Source organism: Cricetulus griseus, unplaced genomic scaffold (genome assembly GCF_003668045.3).
Source record: "Cricetulus griseus strain 17A/GY unplaced genomic scaffold, alternate assembly CriGri-PICRH-1.0 unplaced_scaffold_34, whole genome shotgun sequence".
Taxonomy (NCBI): Eukaryota; Metazoa; Chordata; class Mammalia; order Rodentia; family Cricetidae; genus Cricetulus; species Cricetulus griseus.
The window spans coordinates 7,973-28,087 of NW_023277075.1; the positions used below are offsets into that span (position 1 = coordinate 7,973).

The 20,115-nt window shown below is 37.9% G+C and overlaps 1 protein-coding gene across 1 annotated transcript; it reads right to left on the reverse strand.

The window, feature by feature from the left end:
- Positions 1-2,753: 2,753 nt before the first annotated feature.
- On the reverse strand, positions 2,754-12,191 carry LOC113837944 (zinc finger protein 431-like). The gene is made up of 4 exons (XM_035453828.1): positions 12,017-12,191; positions 5,435-5,495; positions 3,121-4,330; positions 2,754-3,053 (listed from the first exon to the last, which is right to left on the reverse strand). Exons 1-4 carry the CDS (start codon positions 12,189-12,191, stop codon positions 2,754-2,756), a joined length of 1,746 nt encoding a protein of 581 aa, XP_035309719.1.
- Positions 12,192-20,115: the final 7,924 nt, after the last annotated feature.

Consider the following 20,115-nt stretch of genomic DNA (forward strand, 5'->3'; position numbering starts at 1 on the left):
AGGCTCAAGTCTCGGAGTCTCCTCACAATCTTTATGTCATCTATAGTTATCACCATTCAGAGCTCCAAACTGAATGTTTTGTAGGCAGGAGGGAATCAGAATATGAGCCCATTAAGACAAGAGAGAATTCATGCCTGCAAATTCCTATTCTCTCCTCAAAGGGGGTATAAACTCAAGCAGGTGTACATATGATATGTGAGCTTATGGTAACCTATTCATTTACAATATGGGAGACAGACTCACTCTTGTGGTTTTAATTAGTCAACCATTTCTTAAAGACTTTTATTGTCAGCTTCTCTCTTGATCATTAATTATTTGCTTTTGCCCCATTTTGTGGAGATGTGGGTCTGGAAAATTTCATAATCACCAGGTTTCAGTTAGTTTCTGATGCAATCAATCATATATTTATTCTAAGGCATCAGGGCTGAGATAAAGATGAAGTTATATCAGCCAATCACACTTATTGCTATGAATGACATATTCATGTGGGTGAATCGAAGGCTCAGTAATTAAAACACCAAAAGCTCATTCACAAGGATAGGTTTTTATTCCCAGAACCAACATCTCTACCAGATATAAGAAAACACACTTTTGAGTACATGCATGAGGTATTTAATATTTCTTATATTATCTTCTATTGAGCAGTTTAACATTAACATCCCTCAATTATGTTGAGAAAACAGCACATATTGGGGGTATATCATCTACACTTGTACTTGTACTCAAGCAGCAGATTAATGAGGACCATGAATTCAAATGTATCCCTCATCATTAGTGACACCTGAGCCAGGCTGCTTAATAAACATGAAATAAGTGATATATTTTGAAAATATGGAAAACGTAACCAGGAAGAACAAACCACCACACTTTCAAACAAATAGTTATTTGCAAAATATTATCTTGAACTGCTGATATTAAAAAAATATATACCACTTAGATGATGGGGGTAACATTATATACATTTCAGCAGAAAAATACCTATCACTAAGCAAAAGAACAAAATGAACAAAAACCACACAAGGAATATAAGGACAACAAAATAAACTTCACTAAATGGATTTGCTAAACATATAGCACTCTTTGGCATGCAACTCAAATATTTCAAATAAAACCCACAATACAGTGACTTCTAACATCAGTTCCCACTCTCTGCCTCATGCTGCATCTTAGGGATGTGAGTTTTTAGACCCCTGCTTTAGGGGCCATGCAAATTTTAATGATGCTTCTGTACCTCTCTGTTAACAAGGGCCAAATTAAATTTTTTTAAAGGTGTTGTAGATATTATAACAAAAAGAGGAGAGAAAATAATACAAATTAATAAATTTTACACCTGAACTAGTTAATTAATGCACTTGAAGAGAAGGATAAACCTAAACGTGGTAAACTATCATTTAAAATCACAGGGCAAGTGTTACAGGTATGGAATAAATGTACTCCTAATGTCATAAATCAATCTATACCTTCATCTATGAAGGGAAGATGGCCTGGATACCTGCAGCTCTGAAGAGACATGTATGACGAAGTGAAGGTATCGTGGAATCACAGAGATGTGAGGAAAAAGGAATTCTGACTGTCAGGAAGTCAGGCTATACGTGAAGTTGTATTCAAGGTGGGATGGTCTCTGTGCAGTATGTAGCACTCCTGCTCCTTTGCCAGAGAGAACTGATAGAATTGAGCTTTGTTCCACTCTGCTAAGAGACTTTACTACAAGAAGTGTCCATTGCTTCTCTTCTCATTCCCTCTAAGGAGTTTCCAAGCAATGATAACCATTTCTATTTAGCTCCAGTCCAAACTGTCAATTTTCTATTTCACTCAACTATGGGGGAAACTGATTCAAAAATGTATCACTGTGCTACAGTAGTGAAAAGATTTTCTCCCACTCTGCTCCCCTAAGGGAGTCTTGCAGCAGAGGTGTATGTGGATTCTCTGCTTCACTCCACTAGGTAGTATCACAGCCACTCTGTCAAAAGAAGGTCATCACTGAAACTGATGGATGAGATTCATTTGAGAGGGAGGAATCCAGGAAAGTGACTGCTATTACCATTGTGGAAAATGCTAGATTCCAACTGAAAAAGCAGAGAGTTTACATATGACTTCTTAGGGACATAGGTTTTTCATGGAGAATAGTCCTCAGCATGTTACTTGGTAAAATTTCAATCACTGAGCTTTAAAAATCTTTGAAATTGGCTAAATTACTATTTGGGGAATTTTTTGGTTTCAAGCTCAGTTTTCTTTGGCTTTGCTTTCACTCCCAATGTGTCTTTCTATCATAGACCCCTTTTACCCATTTGTATTATTTCAGGATGTGTTACTTTGGTTCCAGCTTCAGGGCCAAAATGAGTTTCTCTCATGTATCTGGTTTCTGGATCGGTGGGTGATTCTTTGCCTCACCCTTTTACACTACAAACATGGCTTCATAAGTTCATAAATTCATTTTCTTCCATGAGCGTTCTGGAGCAACAACATAAAAATGGACATCATAATGCTTGCACAGATTGTTAACACTGTCAAATTACTGCTCCAAAAGAAATACTGTTGTATAACTGATTGGGAGTGTCATGCCTAAAGATCCCACCAAATACTTGATAATGAGAAGCCATCATAATCTTTTTCAGGTACTCAAAAATGAATGTAACTTGCAACTGCCTTAAAAGATTTATTGCTCACAAAGTTTTACTCCTGTGTAATGTGGAAAATTGAATGAAACTGACTACATTTATAATTTCACTGCTGAATGATAATTTGTAATAATTTCAAAGACTCCTGATACATGCACACTGATTACCATAAAATGGTTTGACTCCAGTTTGTGCTCCTTTAATTTTGAAGAAACTTTGACATGCAAAGACTTTACAACCCTGATTACATTCATATGGTTTCTCTCCAGTATGTGTTTTCTGTTCTTGCAGCTGAATCTGCTGAATAAAGGCTTTACCACATTGACTACATTTATAGGTTTCCTCTCTACTATGTGTTCTTTTATGCAGTCGAAGTGCACTGGGATCAGCAAAGGCTTTTCCACAATGATTATATTCATAGGGTTTCTCTCCTGTCTGTGATCTTTCATGCATTTAAAGAGTTATATAGTTAAGCAAAGGCTTTACCACGATGATTACATACATAGGGTTTCTCTCCACTATGTGTCTTTATATGCATGCGAAGATGACTGTGTCGAGCAAAGGCTTTACCACACTGGTTACATTGATAGGGTTTCTCTCCAGTATGTGTTCTTTTATGCATTTGAAGATGACTGTGCCGAGAAAAGGTTTTACAGCACTGATCACATGCATAGGGTTTCTCTCCAGTATGCGTCCTTTTATGGCTTTGAAGATGACTATGCCGAGAAAAGGGTTTACCACACTGGTTGCATTCATATGGTTTCTCTCCAGTATGTGTCCTATTATGTATTTGAAGGTGACTGTGTCGAGAAAAGGCTTTACCACACTGAATACATTCATATGGTTTCTCTCCTGTGTGTGTTCTTTTATGCATTTGAAGAGTACTGTGCTTAGCAAAGGCTTTACCACATTGATTACATGCATAGGGTTTCTCTCCAGTATGTGTCCTTTTATGCATTTGAAGGTGATTGTGCCTAGAAAAGGCTTTACCACACTGATTACATTCATATGGTTTCTCTCCAATATGTGTCCTTTTATGCATTTGAAGGTTACTGTGCCTAGAAAAGGCTTTACCACACTGATTACATTCATATGGTTTTTCTCCAGTATGTGTTATTTTGTGCAGATGAAGAGCACTGGGATAAGCAAAGCCTTTACCACACTGATCACATTCATAGGGTTTCTCTCCAGTATGTGTTATTTTATGCCTTTGAAGAATACTGTGCTGAGAAAATGCTTTACCACACTGATTACATTCATAGGGTTTCTCTCCAGTATGTGTTCTTTTATGCCTTTGAAGATGACTATGCCGAGAAAATGCTTTACCACACTGATTACATTCATAGGGTTTCTCTCCAGTATGTGTCCTTTTATGCCTTTGAAGAAGACTGTGCCGAGAAAAGGTTTTATCACACTGATTACATTCATAATGTTTCTCCTCTATATGTGATCTTTCATGAATTTGAAGAGTATTGTTCTTAGCAAAGCTTTTAACACATTGATTACTTTCATAGGGTTTCTCTCCATTATGATTTCTTTTATGGACATGATGTACACTGTGATGGGCAAAGGCTTTACCACACTGATTGCATTGATAAGGATTATCTCCAGTGTGTGCTCTTTTATGCCTCTGAAGATGACTGTTATATGCAAAGGGTTTAACACATTTTGTGTATACAGAAAACTGCTCCCCAGTTTGCCTTCTTTCATGCCTGCAAGGAAAATGGTCACATGTAAATGCTTCCCCATGTTCAATGCGATGTTGAATCTTGATACGTCTCTTAATTTATATTATTAATTGTTTCAATAGCAAAGAAGAATCAGTCTTATCACTGTGTTGGCACTAACAGTTGGTTTACATCTTTCAAGATACCTGTGAACGTATAATCTTCATTATATCGCTCTCATTTTCAGAACCTTTTTCTACAGAAGATTTTTCACATATTGAAGAGAACTGGAAATATTCAGAACTTTATCACCCTTATTGTTTTTTTTTATTTTTCTACATTTTGAGTCATACTAGGTTTGTTAATGAACTAGAAGAACCAGAAATATTTACACAGTCATAGAGTCATAGGGATTTTCTGTAGAGTGTGCTTGTTGTTGAATATTCAATGACTCTGAATAACAAATTACTTGTACCCTTGAGTCAAATTTAACAAGTATGCTCAAAATAGGGACTACTACATGCCTTCAAATATTCTCTGAGACAGTTACACTATGTCCTCCATATTTCTTTGCTTACATGGCTTCTATCCTGACTAATACATGATATACTTAGTAAAGGAAAGATTACAAAGAAGAGACTTCCACATTTAGTTCAATTTAACTTTCTTTTCATTGTAGAAATGAGCTAGTGAGATTAACTTCCTCTTAACGCTTGGCAATAATTGCTGCTGTCACTAAACTTACAAAAGTAACAGGAAATCATGAATAACTTTAGCTTTTCTATGATAAGTATTTGCTCAATGGATGGTTTGGAGATATGCTTATCACATCAACCATGTGTATACATTTTGTAATATAGGTAATATGACAGAAATGGAATTACATTTTTATAGCATAGCTCTCATACTGCGATGATAGTAATGGCAATTTGTCTCAAGGCATTGTTTTCTTTTCTTCTTTCTTATAATATTGTCTTGGAAATACAGTTCACCTACCTGAAATTGAGCTATATGGTTTTGTGAGAATTTAATAATCATCAATGCATTTTAAGCTGTGCTAATTTACACTGTTGGTTCTGTTTGACTCTTCCAGGACACATTAAAATTTCATCAGAGGCACATTTTTATCACCTAATACATGAAAATTACCTTTCCTGTCTTTCAGAACTTGAACAACGTTCCTCAATAGTATGGTCTTCCCAACTGTATCCTAAAATATTACCAGAAAATTTATATTTATTATTGAAAAATGTGCAAAAGTTAAGTTACTGTGTTCAATGAACTTTAGAACATTGACTTATGCATTTACCAAGATACTATTCTCTCTCTCAATAAAATTAAACAATTGCAGTCCATCACCTTAACCACTTGGCCACCTCATCAGAACATACACACTGCCCTCTGTCCTACAACAGTCACCCAAGTCTCAGGTGACTCTGTGCGCTGCTCTGTTACTCACCCTCTCCAATCAACCACTGCTGTCTTCTGCCTGGATCTCCGCCCGGACAAGAATGGATCTGCCCTGACCAGAAGGCACACCCTGAGTCCAGACACACCTCATCCTTGTCCACCCACCACCCTCTGCCATCCAGCTGCCACCAAAGGCTGAGCCCTCTGCCTGACACCAAATGGAGTGAGAGGTCTCACCTGCCCTCACTGGAAGAAGGGATGGAAAGAAGACAGAGTAAGAACACACTCAACATCAGAAAGAACAATATGACACCACCAGAATATAGGGACTCCACATCAGCAAGACCTGAAGAGCCCAACACAGAGGATGAAGAAGAAATGGATCTCAAAAATTATCTTAAGAAGATGGTAGAGATTTTTAAAGATGAAACAAGAAAATCCATTAAAGAAATAAAAGAAAAGAAGAAAAAATTACTTGAAAGGGAGGAAAACACAAACCAAAAAATTCAAGAAGTAAACAAATCACTTAAAGCATTTAATGAAAGCCAAGAAAAAACAACCAAACAAGTGAAGGAAGCATGCAAAACAGTTCAAGGCATCAAAGCTGAAATAGACACAATAAAGAAAATACAGAACAAGGGGATACTGTAAATAGAAAAGTTGGATAAATGATCAGGAACTAAAGATGTAAGTATAACACTAGAATTCAAGAGATGGAAGAGTGGAAGAGAGAATCTCAGTTGTTGAAGACTCTCTAGAGGATATATAGTCATCAACCAAAGAAAATCTCAAGTCCAACAAATCCCTAACACAAAATATGCAGGAAATATGGGACACCATGAAAAGGCCAAACCTAAGAATAATAGGTATAGAAAAAGGTGAAAAAATACAGCTCAAACATACAAAAAACATATTCAAGGAAATCATAGAAGAAAACTACCCAAACCTACAGAAAGATATGCCTATGAACGTGCAGAAGCTTACAGAACACCAAACAGACTGGACCACAAAAGAAGTCCCATCGACACATAATAACATCAAACATACAGAATAAAGAGAAAATGTTAAGAGCAGCAAAGGAAAAAGGCCAAGTTACATATAAAGGTAGACCTATCAGAATCACACCAGACTTCTCAAGGAAACTTGGAAAGCCAGAATGTCCTGGATAAATATCCTACAAACACGAAGGGAACATGGATGCCAACCCAGACTACTGTACCCAGCAAAACTTTCAACCACTATAGATGGAGAAAACAAGATATTCCATGACAAAACCAGACATTAAAAATACATATCCAGAAATCCAGAACTACAGAAAGTTCTAGAAGGGAAACTCCAAACCAATGAAGACAACTACAATCACAAAAACACAGGCAATAAATAATCCAATTTTACCAAACACAAAAATAAACAGGAGGGTGAAATACACACACAATGACACCACCAACAATAAATCCAAAACAAACAAGAACCAACAATCAATGGACATTAATATGCCTCAATGTCAACGGTCTAAACCTGCCCATAAAAAGATACAGGCTAACAGAATGGATACAAAGACAGAATCCATCCTTCTGCTGTATATATGAAATGCAACTCAACTTCAAAGACAGGCGTTACCTCAGACTAAAGGGTTGGGAAAATATTTTCCAATCAAATGGGCCCAAGAAACAAGCTGCTGTAGCAATCCTAATATCTAACAACTTAGACTTCAAACTAAAATCAATCAAAAGAGACAAAAGGGCATTTCATACTCATCACAGGAAAAGTTCATCAAGATGAAGTCTCAACCCTGAACATCTCTGCCCCAAATATGAAGGCACCCACATTTGTAAAAGAAATATTACTAAAGCTCAAACCACACATAAAACCACACACACTTATAGTAGGAGACTTCAACACTCTGCTTTCACCACTAAACAGAACCACCAGACAGAAACTTAAAAAAAGAAACAAAGGATATAACAGAAGTCATGAGACAACTGGGTTTAACACATATCTATAGAACATTCCATCCAAACCCAAAAGAATATATCTTCTTCTCAGCATCACTTGCAAACTTCTCTAAAATTGACCACATAATTTGCAACAAAGCAAACCTCCACAGATACAAAAGTTTTGAAATAACCCCCTGTGTCTTATCAGATCACCATGTTTTAAGTTAGAATTCAACAGCAATACAAATTGCAGAAAACCTACAAACTCATAGAAATTGAATAACACACAATCGCACCATTCCGGGGTTGAGGAAGAAATAAAAAATAAATTAATGACATCCTAGAATTCAATGAAAATATACACACAGCATACCCAAATTTATGAGATATTCTGAAAGCAGTGCTAATAGAAATGTTCACAGCACTAAGTACCCACATGAAGAAACTGTAGAAATATCACACTAGAGATTTGACAGAACAACTGAAAGCTTTACAGAAAAAATAATCAAACTCACTATGGAGGAACAGACACCATGAAATAATCAAATTAAGGGCTGAAATCAATAAAATGGAAACTAGGAGAACAATACAAAGAATCAATATAAGAAAGAGTTGATTCTTTGAGAAGATCATCAAGATAGACAAACCTCTATCCAAACTAACCAAAAGGCAGAGAGAGAGAGAGCATTCTAAGTAACAAAATCAGAAATGAAAAGGGGATATAACAACTGACACTGATGAAATCCAGAGAATCATCAGGACATACTTTGAAAACCTGTACTGCGCAGAATTAAAAAATCTAAAGGAAATGGACAGTTTTCTGCATAGATATCACTTACCAAAATTAAACCAAGAACAGATAATAATTTTAAATCAACCTGTAACCCCTAATGAAATAGAAGCAGTCATCAAAAGCCTCCCAACCAAATAAAGCCCAGGGCCAGATGGCTTCACTGCACAATTTGACCATAAATTCAAGGAACAGCTAATACCAGTACTCCTCAAATTATTCTACACATTAGACGTAGAAGGGACATTGCCAAATTCTTTTTAGAAGGCTACAATCACTTTGATACCCAAGCCACACAAAGATACAAGTAAAAAAGAGAACTCCAGACCAATATCCCCCATGAACATCAATACAAAAATACTCAACAAAATATTGGCAAGTCGAATCCAAGGACACATCAGGAAAATCATCCACTATGATCAAGTAGGCTTCATCCCAGGGATGCAAGGATGGTTCAACATATGAAAATCCATCAATGTAATACACCATATAATCAAACTGAAAAAGAAAAAACACATGATCATCTCACTAGATGCTGAAAAGCCTTTGACAGAATCCAAAATCCCTTCATGATAAAGATCTTGGATTGAACGGGAATAACAAGAACATATCTAAACATGATAAAAGGAATATACACCAAACTGACACCAAACATCAAACTAATTGGAGAGAAACTCAAGAGATTCCTCTAAAATCAGGAACAAGACAAGGCTGTCCACTCTCTCCTTATCACTTTAACATTGTACTTGAAATTCTATCTAGAGCAATAGGACAAGAAAAAGAGATCAAAGGGACACAAATTGGAAAGGAAGAAGTCAGACTTTCACTATATGCAGATGACATAATAGTCTACATAAGTGATATGATAAACTCTACCAGGGAACTCCTACAGATGATAAACACATTCAGGAAATTAGCAGGATACAAAATTAACTCAAAAAATCAGTAGCCCTACTATATACAGATGATAAATGCAATCAGAAAGAGATCACAGAAACATCACCCTTCACAATATCCACAAGCATCATAAAATATCTTTATTAACAATAATCAAAAAAGTGAAATAATCAAAAAAGTTCTTACTGTACAGTAAGAACTTTGAGTCTTTAAAGAAAAAAATTAAAGAAGATACCAGAATATGGAAAGATCTCCCATGCTCTTAGATAGGTAGAATCAGAATATTAAAAATGGAAATCTTGCCAAAAGTAATCTACAGATTAAAGGCAATCCCCAATCAAAATCCCAACACAGTTTTTCACAGACCTTGAATGAACAATACTCAACTTTATATGGAAAAACAAAACACCCAGAACAGCCAAAATAGCACTGTACAATAAAGGAACTTCTGGAGCCATCACCATCCCTGACTTCAAACTCTATTATAGACATAGTTCTGAAAACAGCGTGGTATTGGTACAAAAATAGACAGATATACCAATGGGATCGAATTGAAAACTCTGATAATAAGCCAAGCACTTATGGACACCTTGTTTTTGACAAAGATGTTAAATCTATACAGTGGAAGAAAGATCGCATCTTCAACAAATGTTGCTGGCACAACTGGATTTGGTCAAGTAGAAGAATGCAGATAGATCCATATCTGTCACCATGCACAAAGCTTAAGTGCAAAAGGATCAAATATCTCAATGTAAATTCAGGCACACTGAATCTTCTAGAAGTATAATGGGAGATACCCTTGAGTGAATTGACACAGGAGACCACTTCCTGAACATTATACCAGTAGCACAGACATTGAGATCTGCAATTAATAAATGGCACCTCATGGAAATGAGAAGCTTCTGTAAAGCAAAGGACTCAGTCAGCAAGAAACAATGACAGCCCACAGAATGGGAAAAGATATTCATCAAACCCACATTTGACAGATGGCTGAGTTCCAAAATATACAGTGAACTAAAGAAGCTAGGCACCAAAACAACAAACAATGAAATCAAACGGCGGGGTGTAGAACTAAATAGAGAATTCTCAACAGAGGAATCTGAAATGGCTGAAAGACACTTAAGAAAGTGCTCAAATTCCATGGCCATCAGAGAATTGCAACTCAAAACAACTCTGAGATACCATCTTACACTGGCCAAAATGGCTAAAATAAAAAAACACCAATGACAATATATGCTGGAGAGGATGAGGAGAAAAAGAAACACTCCTCCATTGCTGATAGGAGTGCAAACTTATAAGACCACTCTGGAAATTAGTATGGCAGTGGCTCAGAAAAATGGGAATCAGTCTACCTCAAAGTCCAGCAATTCCTCTCTTGGGCATCTACCCAACTAATGCACATTCATACAAGGACACATGTTCAACCATGTTCATAGCAGCATTATTTGTAATAGCCATAACCGGAAAGCAACCTAGGTGCCCCCCAAATGAAAAATGGGTAGAGAAAATGTAATACATTTTTGCAATTCAGTACTACTCAGCAGAAATAAGCAGTGGAATCTTGAAATTCACAGGCAAATCAATGGAACTAGAAGAAACCATCCTGAGTGAGGTAACCCAGTCACAAAAAGACAAAAATGGTATGTCCTCACTCATATATGAATTTTAGGCATAGAGAAAAGGATTACCAGCCTATAATCCTCTTCACCAAAGAAACTAGGAAACAAGAAGGACTCTAAGGGAAAAATGATGGACCCCAGGAATGGGAAGGGGCAATAATTCCTGAGCTAATTGGGAGCATGAGGGTAGGGAAGAGGGAGATGCCAGAATTAGATGAGGAGAGGAGGAAATGGAGGAGCAGAAATATTCAGATGGGGAAAGAATAGAGTAGAGCAGGATGAGAGATATCATATTAGAGGGAGACATTAAAAGTCCAAGGAGAGATCTGACACTAGGGAATTTTCCAGAGATCTACAAGGGTGACACGAACTGACAATTTAGGCAATGGTGGAGAGGATAACCTAAATGCCCTTCCTTTATAATGAGACTGATGACTACATTTTCTGCCATCCTAGAGCCCTCACCCAGTGGCTGATGGAAGCAGAGCAGACACCCACAGATATATACTGAACTGAACTTTGGAACTTAGTTGCAGAGATGGAGGAATGAAGATTAAATGGGTCGGTACCAAGCTGGTGAAAACCACAGAAACAGCTGGCCTCTACAAGCGGGAGCATATGGACCGCAGACTGCTCTCTGGGAGGCCAGTACAGGACTCATAAAGACCCCAGAACATGGATGTCAATTAGGAGGCCTCCACACTCAAGGGGGCCCCTCGTAGTGGATTAGTATTTTTCCCTGGTGTAAGAAGGGATTTTGAGAGCACTTCCTATGTGAAAGGATGCACTCTCGGCCTGGGCACATGGGGGAGGGCCTTGACCCATCCCAGGATGTTGTGGTGGACTTTGGGGATCCCCTGTGGAGGGCCCTACCCTGCCTGGGGAGTAGAGGGTGGATCCATTGTGGGTAGGTGGGGGAAGGGTGGGGAGAGGGGAGGGAGAGGAAGAAGGGATTGATATGTGAAGCTGCTTGTTCCTAATATGAACTAAAAAAATTACAAAAAATTAAACAATAGCATCAATAACCTATGAACAGTTGTTCTAGCATTTTAAAATATGAAGGAAAATACAGTCTTACCTACATCAGTGAGGTTCTTGTAGGTCTCTAGCATTACATCTTTGTAGAGTTTCTTTTGAGATATATCCAGCAAAGCCCACTCTTCCGAAGTGAAGTCGATATGCACATCATCATAGGTAATGGCATTCTGAAATATCACATACATGTATGCAATTGAAATCATGATACTGGCCATATTGTAACGTATGTTTCTGTAGCACATTATTTTAAGATGTCTTACTTTTATGCTATGGAACATTTGTTAATGAAGTAAATATGTGTTGCTTTTGTTTATGCTGTACTTTTCCGAAGCTGTGATTCTTAGGCTGTATACAACATCTGATGATCATACAGGTGATTCTTCATAAGTGGGGCAGATGAAAGGATATGCTGTGGTAGCAGGACAAAGTATATATAGAGGGATAAATCTGGAAGTAAGGAGCAAGATAAAAAGAAGAGGAGGATGGTAGGAGCCAGCTACCCAGCCACACCGCAAGTAGTGTATTAGGACACAAAGTAAGATATGCAAGAATGGAAAAAGGTAATAGTCTAGATCCAAAAGGTAGATGGTAACATTTAAGTTAATAAAAATTGGCTAGAAAGAAGCCAAGAAAAGGCCAGGCGTTTATAAGTAATAATATGCATCGGTATATCTATTTCGGACCTCGGAGGTACCCTCACCAAAAGGTAAAATCTAAAGAGCTAAAGGAATAAAATATTATGCAAATCTTTGGTACCTAACATGGAGCCATATTTCCATATGAGGCCTGAGAAAGCTGAAAAACTCATAATCCTTAATGAGTTTGTGCCTATTGTGAACCTTTGAACAGCCAGTGCACTCAGTAGTAATGATAACCTCATGACAGCCACAGCACAATCATGGGAATGCTAGAGTGCTAGGAAGGCTGCATGAAGTTGTTGGTGACCTACCTCTGACTGGGCTGTGAGTTTTAGACTTTGCTCTCACAAACTCAGAAGCAGAAATAGACACCTGGGAGTGCATGGTGAAGATCCTGTGTAGCATAGCAGTCTAATGTTTGCTTTAACAGTAAAATGGCCAAAAGGCATAAAATAAAATAGCTCCAGCTGTAAATGGAATTGAAAGAGGCACTGTTGAAATAAAGTAGTCTATATGCTTTATGAATGCCTTAAATTTATAGAGCAAAAATATTTGTCAAATGAGAGTCAAACATGCTTTGGAGAAGTAGTTCTACTTCTGTTTCCAAAGGAAAGAAGAGGCTATGAATTTGCTCCAGGTTGACATAGATATGGTTAGAGCAAGTGAGACCTCTAGAAGGTGAAAGGCCATATTAATCAACAAAAGTTACTGATGGTCTTCAGAGGACTTCAACATTATCTCAAATTTTCTCAGGGATCCCTTAAGTATGCCTTTATCCACAGGAAGCAGGAAGTCTCTGGAGTACATGACTTCCATATTTCTCAATGTTGGAGGTTGGGAGGCTTTTGATTATTTGATGGATCATGGATGATTGTTATATTTAGGGAAATAAAAGAATGTTAAGATAAAAGGGTAAATTATTAAATATACTATAACTTAAAAACAATTATTAATCTCAAATATTTTGTATATTAATAGAAATTTAAGTTAATTTCTGTTATACCACACTGTATATGTGTGTACTCTTGCTTAAAATTATATTTGCATATTGGTACAAAATTAAGTTTTTCCTGCTAAAACACATTGTATTTATGTTTCCACTCATGTTTGCAACAAAGTAATGATTTCCAAGTTTCCTGTTTTTCAAAGAATATTGATCTAAACAATAATGGCAACAGTATTACCTGTGACCCTGGATCGGTGAACTTTGGAGTCATGGTATTGTGTTCCTACTGGAGAAAAATAATAATGGAGGAGCCCTTCCTATAATAGTCATTGGATGCTTCTATATTATTTCACAAAAAATATTTTGTGATAAGTGTATTTCCATCACACACTGAAAATCTCTCAGATTTCTTGTATATGATCTGAAATTGTTCAAGTAAGTTTTCTTGAAGATTTTGCCTAACTGCTATGTTACCATATTTGTATGCTATTTACAGTTCTACTACCCTCTTCAAAGACAGCAGATTTTGCAAGTGAACCCTGAATTTTGAACATTATGTGTCTGCTCATTTTATTATTATTGATAACATTGTTTATAGAGGGTATGTAAATAATGTTCATAATGCTATATGACAACTTTAAATAACATTACATGTTTATATACTTTTCCTGAAAAGATCAGATGACAGCCCTCAGGAGTCAATTTGCTCTTCCCCCCAACATAGGTCCTACAGATACAAATTAAAGTAGGAACACATGGTAGGAACTACTTTCATCCACTCAGCCATTTCACGTAATTTTAATATTAGCTAGCTAAAAGGGTTAAATTTAATAGATTAAAAGTAAGAGATCAAATCAGTCGTTCTCAAACCGTGGGTTGAAATTCCTTTGGCGAACTTCTATCTCCAAAAATATTTTCTTTTCAATTCTTAACACTGCCAAAATTACAGTAATTCAGTTGCAATAAAGATAATTTTATGGTTAGGCATCACCACAACATGAAGGTTAACATTCATTGCTCTAAGAACATTGTCCAACAACTTATCCTTACTTTCCACTGTTAAACCAAAAACGTTTAATTTTGATCCATCTTTTGGTTTATATACTGATAAATTTTCCAATTCTACCTTGCTGTTTTCAATTTATTTGTTGTCATGCCCTATTAACAATTGTATAAGACACAGACACATGAGTTTGAGCCTTACACCTACCACATTTAGCGTTTCTGAAGTCCAGTGGGCAACTGATATTTATTTGCAATATAATCTTCATAATTTAATATAAAATGCATATCCAAGATTTGAATAACTTATAAATGTAACTAATACACGATTTAGAGTCAATTTATCTCACATTAACTTAACAGCTCTATTTTCCCTTTAAGCATGAGGTCAGACCGTAATGGTTATAACCTTTATATGTGTTTTCGATTTCATTATATGATACTTGGTCATTATCTTCATTGATTTTTTAACATTTAAGACTTAGATGTGAGCACAGCTGATGTAGTGTGGAAGGTTTGTGATAGAACCTACAGTTTGATAGGTGATCATGAGAGGCGAGAAAAATAAATTACTCTGCTGAAGGTAAATTACTCCTTCAGACCTCAGGTCCTGGTGAACCTAAGGGTTCAACATTCTAGTAAATATGATTTTTTCATGTTTTTGAATCTTTTAAAATTTGAATTAGAAACAATCTTAATTTTTATACCAGTCCCAGTTCCTTACCCCTCCCATCCACCCATACCCAACATTGACCCTATCCCATTCCTCTTCTGCTCAATAGAAAAGGTGAAGACTTCCATATGGGATCATCATAATTTATCACATCATATGGGGCAGGGCCTAGAACCTCCAAAGTGTGTCTAGGCTGACAGAGTACCCCTCTATGGCGATTGGGCTCCCAATATCCATTCATACCCTAGAGATATATACTTTTCCACGACTAGAGGCCCCATAGACTGCCAACCTCTCCTAACTGACTCTCACATTCAGTGGGCCTAGTTCTGTCCTATGCTGGTTCTGAACTGTCAGTTTGAAGTTCATGAGCTCCTCCATGTTCAGGTCACCTATTTCTGTGGGCTTCCCCAGCCTGGTCATGAATACATTGCTCATCACTAATCACTCTCTGCAACTGGATTCCTGGAGTTCAGGTCAGTGCTTAGCTGTCAGTGTCTGCTTCCATCAGGTACTGGATGAAGGCTCTAGCAAGGCATATAAGGTAGGAATCAACCTTGTTATATGGGAAGGGCATTTAGGATAGTCTCTTTACTATTGCTTAGAATCTTATTTTGGGTCATCTTTGCATGTATCTGGGCATTTCCCTAATGCCAGAAAACAGGAGAACATGTCACACAGAATGAACTTACAAGGCTCATAGTGGCTCAGAGCAAGTGAATTGGCTATCATGGAGCCTGCACAGCACTGTGTCAGGAACTCTGCAAACATTCTTTGGTTGTTGAGCTTTGTTTGTTTATGGGATTCCTAGCAGTAGCTCTTATGGTATCTCTGACTCTTTTGCCTGCTCTTAGGACACTTGCTTCTACTGAGGTACCTTGATCAGCCTTATTTGGGGTTTGTGCCTAGTCTTATTGCAACTTGTCATGGTAGGTTTGGTTGACATCCATTGGAGGCCTTCTCTTTTCTGAAGGGAAACAGAGTATAAGTTGATTTGGGGGAATGGCTATTGAAGAAAGGGCTGGAAGGAGCAGAGGTAGGGGAAACTGTGTATTAATTCCAAGTTCATTGATTCTCATAACATATATCAGCCCCCAAATCACAAATTTCCAAATTCTCTACTAATACTCAAGACAATGTCTTGACTGTCACATTTTCTATAATTAAGAAACAAATTAAGGAATTCCAAAAGACACCAGCATGTGAAATATTTCCACTCAAGAGGAATATGTCCGTATTCCTGCCCCAAATTCAGGGAGATATCCCTTCTTCATGTGAATGTCACACCAGGCAGAAAAGCAGGTAAGGTGGGTAACCACCTCATGAAACTACCATACTACCTACATTACCAGGAACAGTCCAACAACCCATTAGCTGCCACCCTCAAAGCCATGACCCCACAAACAAATTGGATGAACATCTGCTCAACTGCAGGTCACACATTTCAGAAGACAGGTAGGCAAACTGAAGAAAGACACCGTTCTGGATCAGAGTTCATGGCAGTACAAATACACATTGGTTCCTCTCTAGTGGACCACCTCCATTCTTTCAATAACCCCCAACACTAATTACAATCCAAATCCCTCCTCATCTCTATGTTGTAGCCTCCAACATTAGCTTAATCCCTGTGCTCAAACAAAGGATACACCATCTACCAGAATTCCATATGGGGCACCTGACCACAGAACTCACCCAGTCTCTCCATTCCCCTTCAACACTATCAACAGATTCTATCCTCTCTTCCACTATTACAGTTTCAAACTTTGGCAGATACTTCTGGCTGGAACAAAGTCCAAACCTAGAGCAAGACTCCCCAGCCTGCAAATTGTGGTGAGAAGCCCTGTTCAACCATAGGTCACACAGATCAGAAGATCAGAGAGCAAATAGAAAGCAAGGAAAAAACACCCTTCCAACAAAGAAAAACTGAGAAATCAGCACCTAGACCCACAATCATCTGAAAGCAAGATAACTGGGCAGTAGCATAAAAACACAACTAACAGCCACCATACTAATAAGTCACTACCACTACCAGACTTCGCCTATAGTACTGCAGACAAGTTATGAATATTCCAAATCTTTTGAAGTGCAGTTAAGACCAAATTTATAAATATGATAGAAGTCCTGAAAGTTGAAATGATTTAATCCTTTAAAGAATTCTGAGAATGGATAAATGAAATAGTGTTGCCGTGGTTAAGTTACATAAATATAACCAGATTTGGTAAAGTACTGACTTTGTTGTTACCCACAGACCATTGTCTATCTTTTTGGGAGTATAGAAGAGAAAGTCAAGTTAGGTACTGAAGGAAAAACATGTGGAAGTATTGTTTTTATTTTTTTTATTTTGGTTTTTGAATATAGGGTTTCTCTGTGGCTTTGGAGGCTCTCCTGGAACTAGATCTTGTAGACCAGTCTGGCCTCAAACTCACAGTGATCCTCCTGCCACTGCCTCCAAGTGCTGGTATTAAAGGCATGTTCCACCGATGCACAGTAAATCATTGTTTCTTGATAATCATTTTTGCTTTGTCCCTGTCTTGTACTCTGCTGCGTTTCTTAAGCAGCCAATGCCCACTTGCTAAGACATAAGGCCAACTCAGTGGAATTCTTCTTCCCATATCAACCATGAGTTAATACAATCTTTTTCAGGCAGAAATCAGACATTCTGTTCGAAGAATATACTCAATTGATGAAACTGAGAATCTTCTGTAAGTCAAAAGACATAGTCAACAAGAGAAAATGGCAGCCCACAGAATGGAAAAGACATTCATCAACCCTACATTTGAGAGAAAGCTGATTTCCAAAATATACAAAGAACTCAAGAAGCTTAGCACCAAAACACCAAAAATCCAATTAAAAATTGGGATACAGAATTGGAGTCTTCTCAATAGAGGGATCAAAATGGCTGACAGACACTTAAGAAAGTGCTCAATATACTTAGTCATTGGGGAAATGCAAATCAAAAAAACTCTTAGGTAGTGTATTGCTCCTGTCAGAATGGCTAAAATCAAAACTACAAATGAGAGTTTAAGCTGGAGATGATGTGGGGAAAGGAAAACACTCCTTCACTGCTGGTGGAAGTGTAAACTCTTCCCATCACTTTGGAAATAAGAATGGTGGTTCATCAGGAAAATGGCAATCAGTCTACCACAAGATCCAGCAATTCCACCAATAGGCCAAAAGATAAACATTCATACAAGAAGGATACATACACTCTGTTCAACTATGTTCATAGCAGCATTATTTGTAATAGCCATAGCCAGGAAGAAACCTAGGTGCCCCCGAACTGAATAATGGATAGAGAAAATATGGTATATTTACACAATGGAATACTACTCAACAGAAAAAAAAACACAATGAAATCTAAAATTTCACAGGCAAATTCACAGAAGAAAGCATCCAGAGTGAGGTAACCCAGTCACAAAAAGACAAACATGGTAAGAACTTACTTACATATGGGTTTTATACATGGAACAAAGGATTAACAGCCTACAATCCACACTACCAGAGAAGCTAGGAAACAAGGATAATCATGAGATATGGATGGCTCCATAGAAAAGGGGAAAGGGACAAATCTTCTGAGCTAATGAGGTATGTTCTTAACACACAGTTGACAGTATTTTATCTTCAAATAATTTTCAAACCTCCCATAGGGTTAGAATGTGCTGAAAGAAACATTATTGTAGTTCCTGGCTATGCCTCCAACAGAAGAAAATAATCTTTTCTAGATCTCAATGATATGCATTACTGCAGACCCTCCTATATTACTGGTCTCCATAGGACCTTCCCCTTGTCCTCCTGCATATAATTGAAAAGTTTCTATATGCCAATAAGCCTCTTTGATGATTCAGCAATCCAAATCAGACCAAATCAAAATGAAATAGAAAAAGCTCTCCTCGCCTCTCTCAGATGTCTTCTCCGTCTTAGCCGGACCCGAGCTATGTGATCTCTGAATTTCCAGGGCCATCGCCATGTGGGATAAAGAGTAATGGTGGAGACTGCAGTTCCCAGAACAACAGCCAAAACCTCGGGGGCAGGAGCAGCAGCAGTGCCAAGGGCCTCCCTACCCTGATATCCACAGTTACTGCCCTGGCTCTGGGGGTGGGCGAAGGGGGAGGGGCTGGAAGAAACAGGTCAACTGCAGATATTTTATGCATGAGGTTTGTAATAAAGGAGATAACTCTCCATATTCCATGACCCCTCTGACAGTCCATACGTTGTAGTGTGCAAGTATTTTCAAAGAGGGAACTGTGTTTATGGAAACCACTGCAAATATGAACACAGCAAGCAACTGCTGAAGTCCCCCCACAGAGCTTAGTGACCAAGGAAGTCAGAGAAGGAGCCAGCTGTGGTGGAGACAAATAAGCAGCTTTGCCCCTATGCTGCAACAGGAGAGTATCGCTTTGGGGAAAAAGTGTGTATCTCCACTGAAACTCCTGTTACATGTGTGGCCTGCAGGTCCTGAACCAAATGGATGCTGCCCAGAGGTCCCAACACATAAACTCTGGCATTGAGGCCCATGAGAAGGACATGGAGCTCTCTCTCTTTTGCTGTGCAGTGCAGCAAGGATATGGTATGTGGGATCTGCATGGAGGTGGTCTATGAGAAAGCCAACCCCAGCGAGCACTGATTTGGGATCCTGTTCAAATGCAATCACACTTACTGTCTCAACTGCATTTGCAAAGGAAGAAGTGCTAAGCAATTTTAGAGCAAGATCATAACATGAGACTCCTCCCCAATCTTCATTTGTGCTTTCTATTTTGGGGAAGAATTTAGTATCTTGTGCCAACTTCCAACAGGAAGGACAACACTTAAATGCATGTATTTTATCATGAGCCCCTGTGTTCTAATTGGGATTTCTTCTTTGTACTTCAACTAGCTGCTAG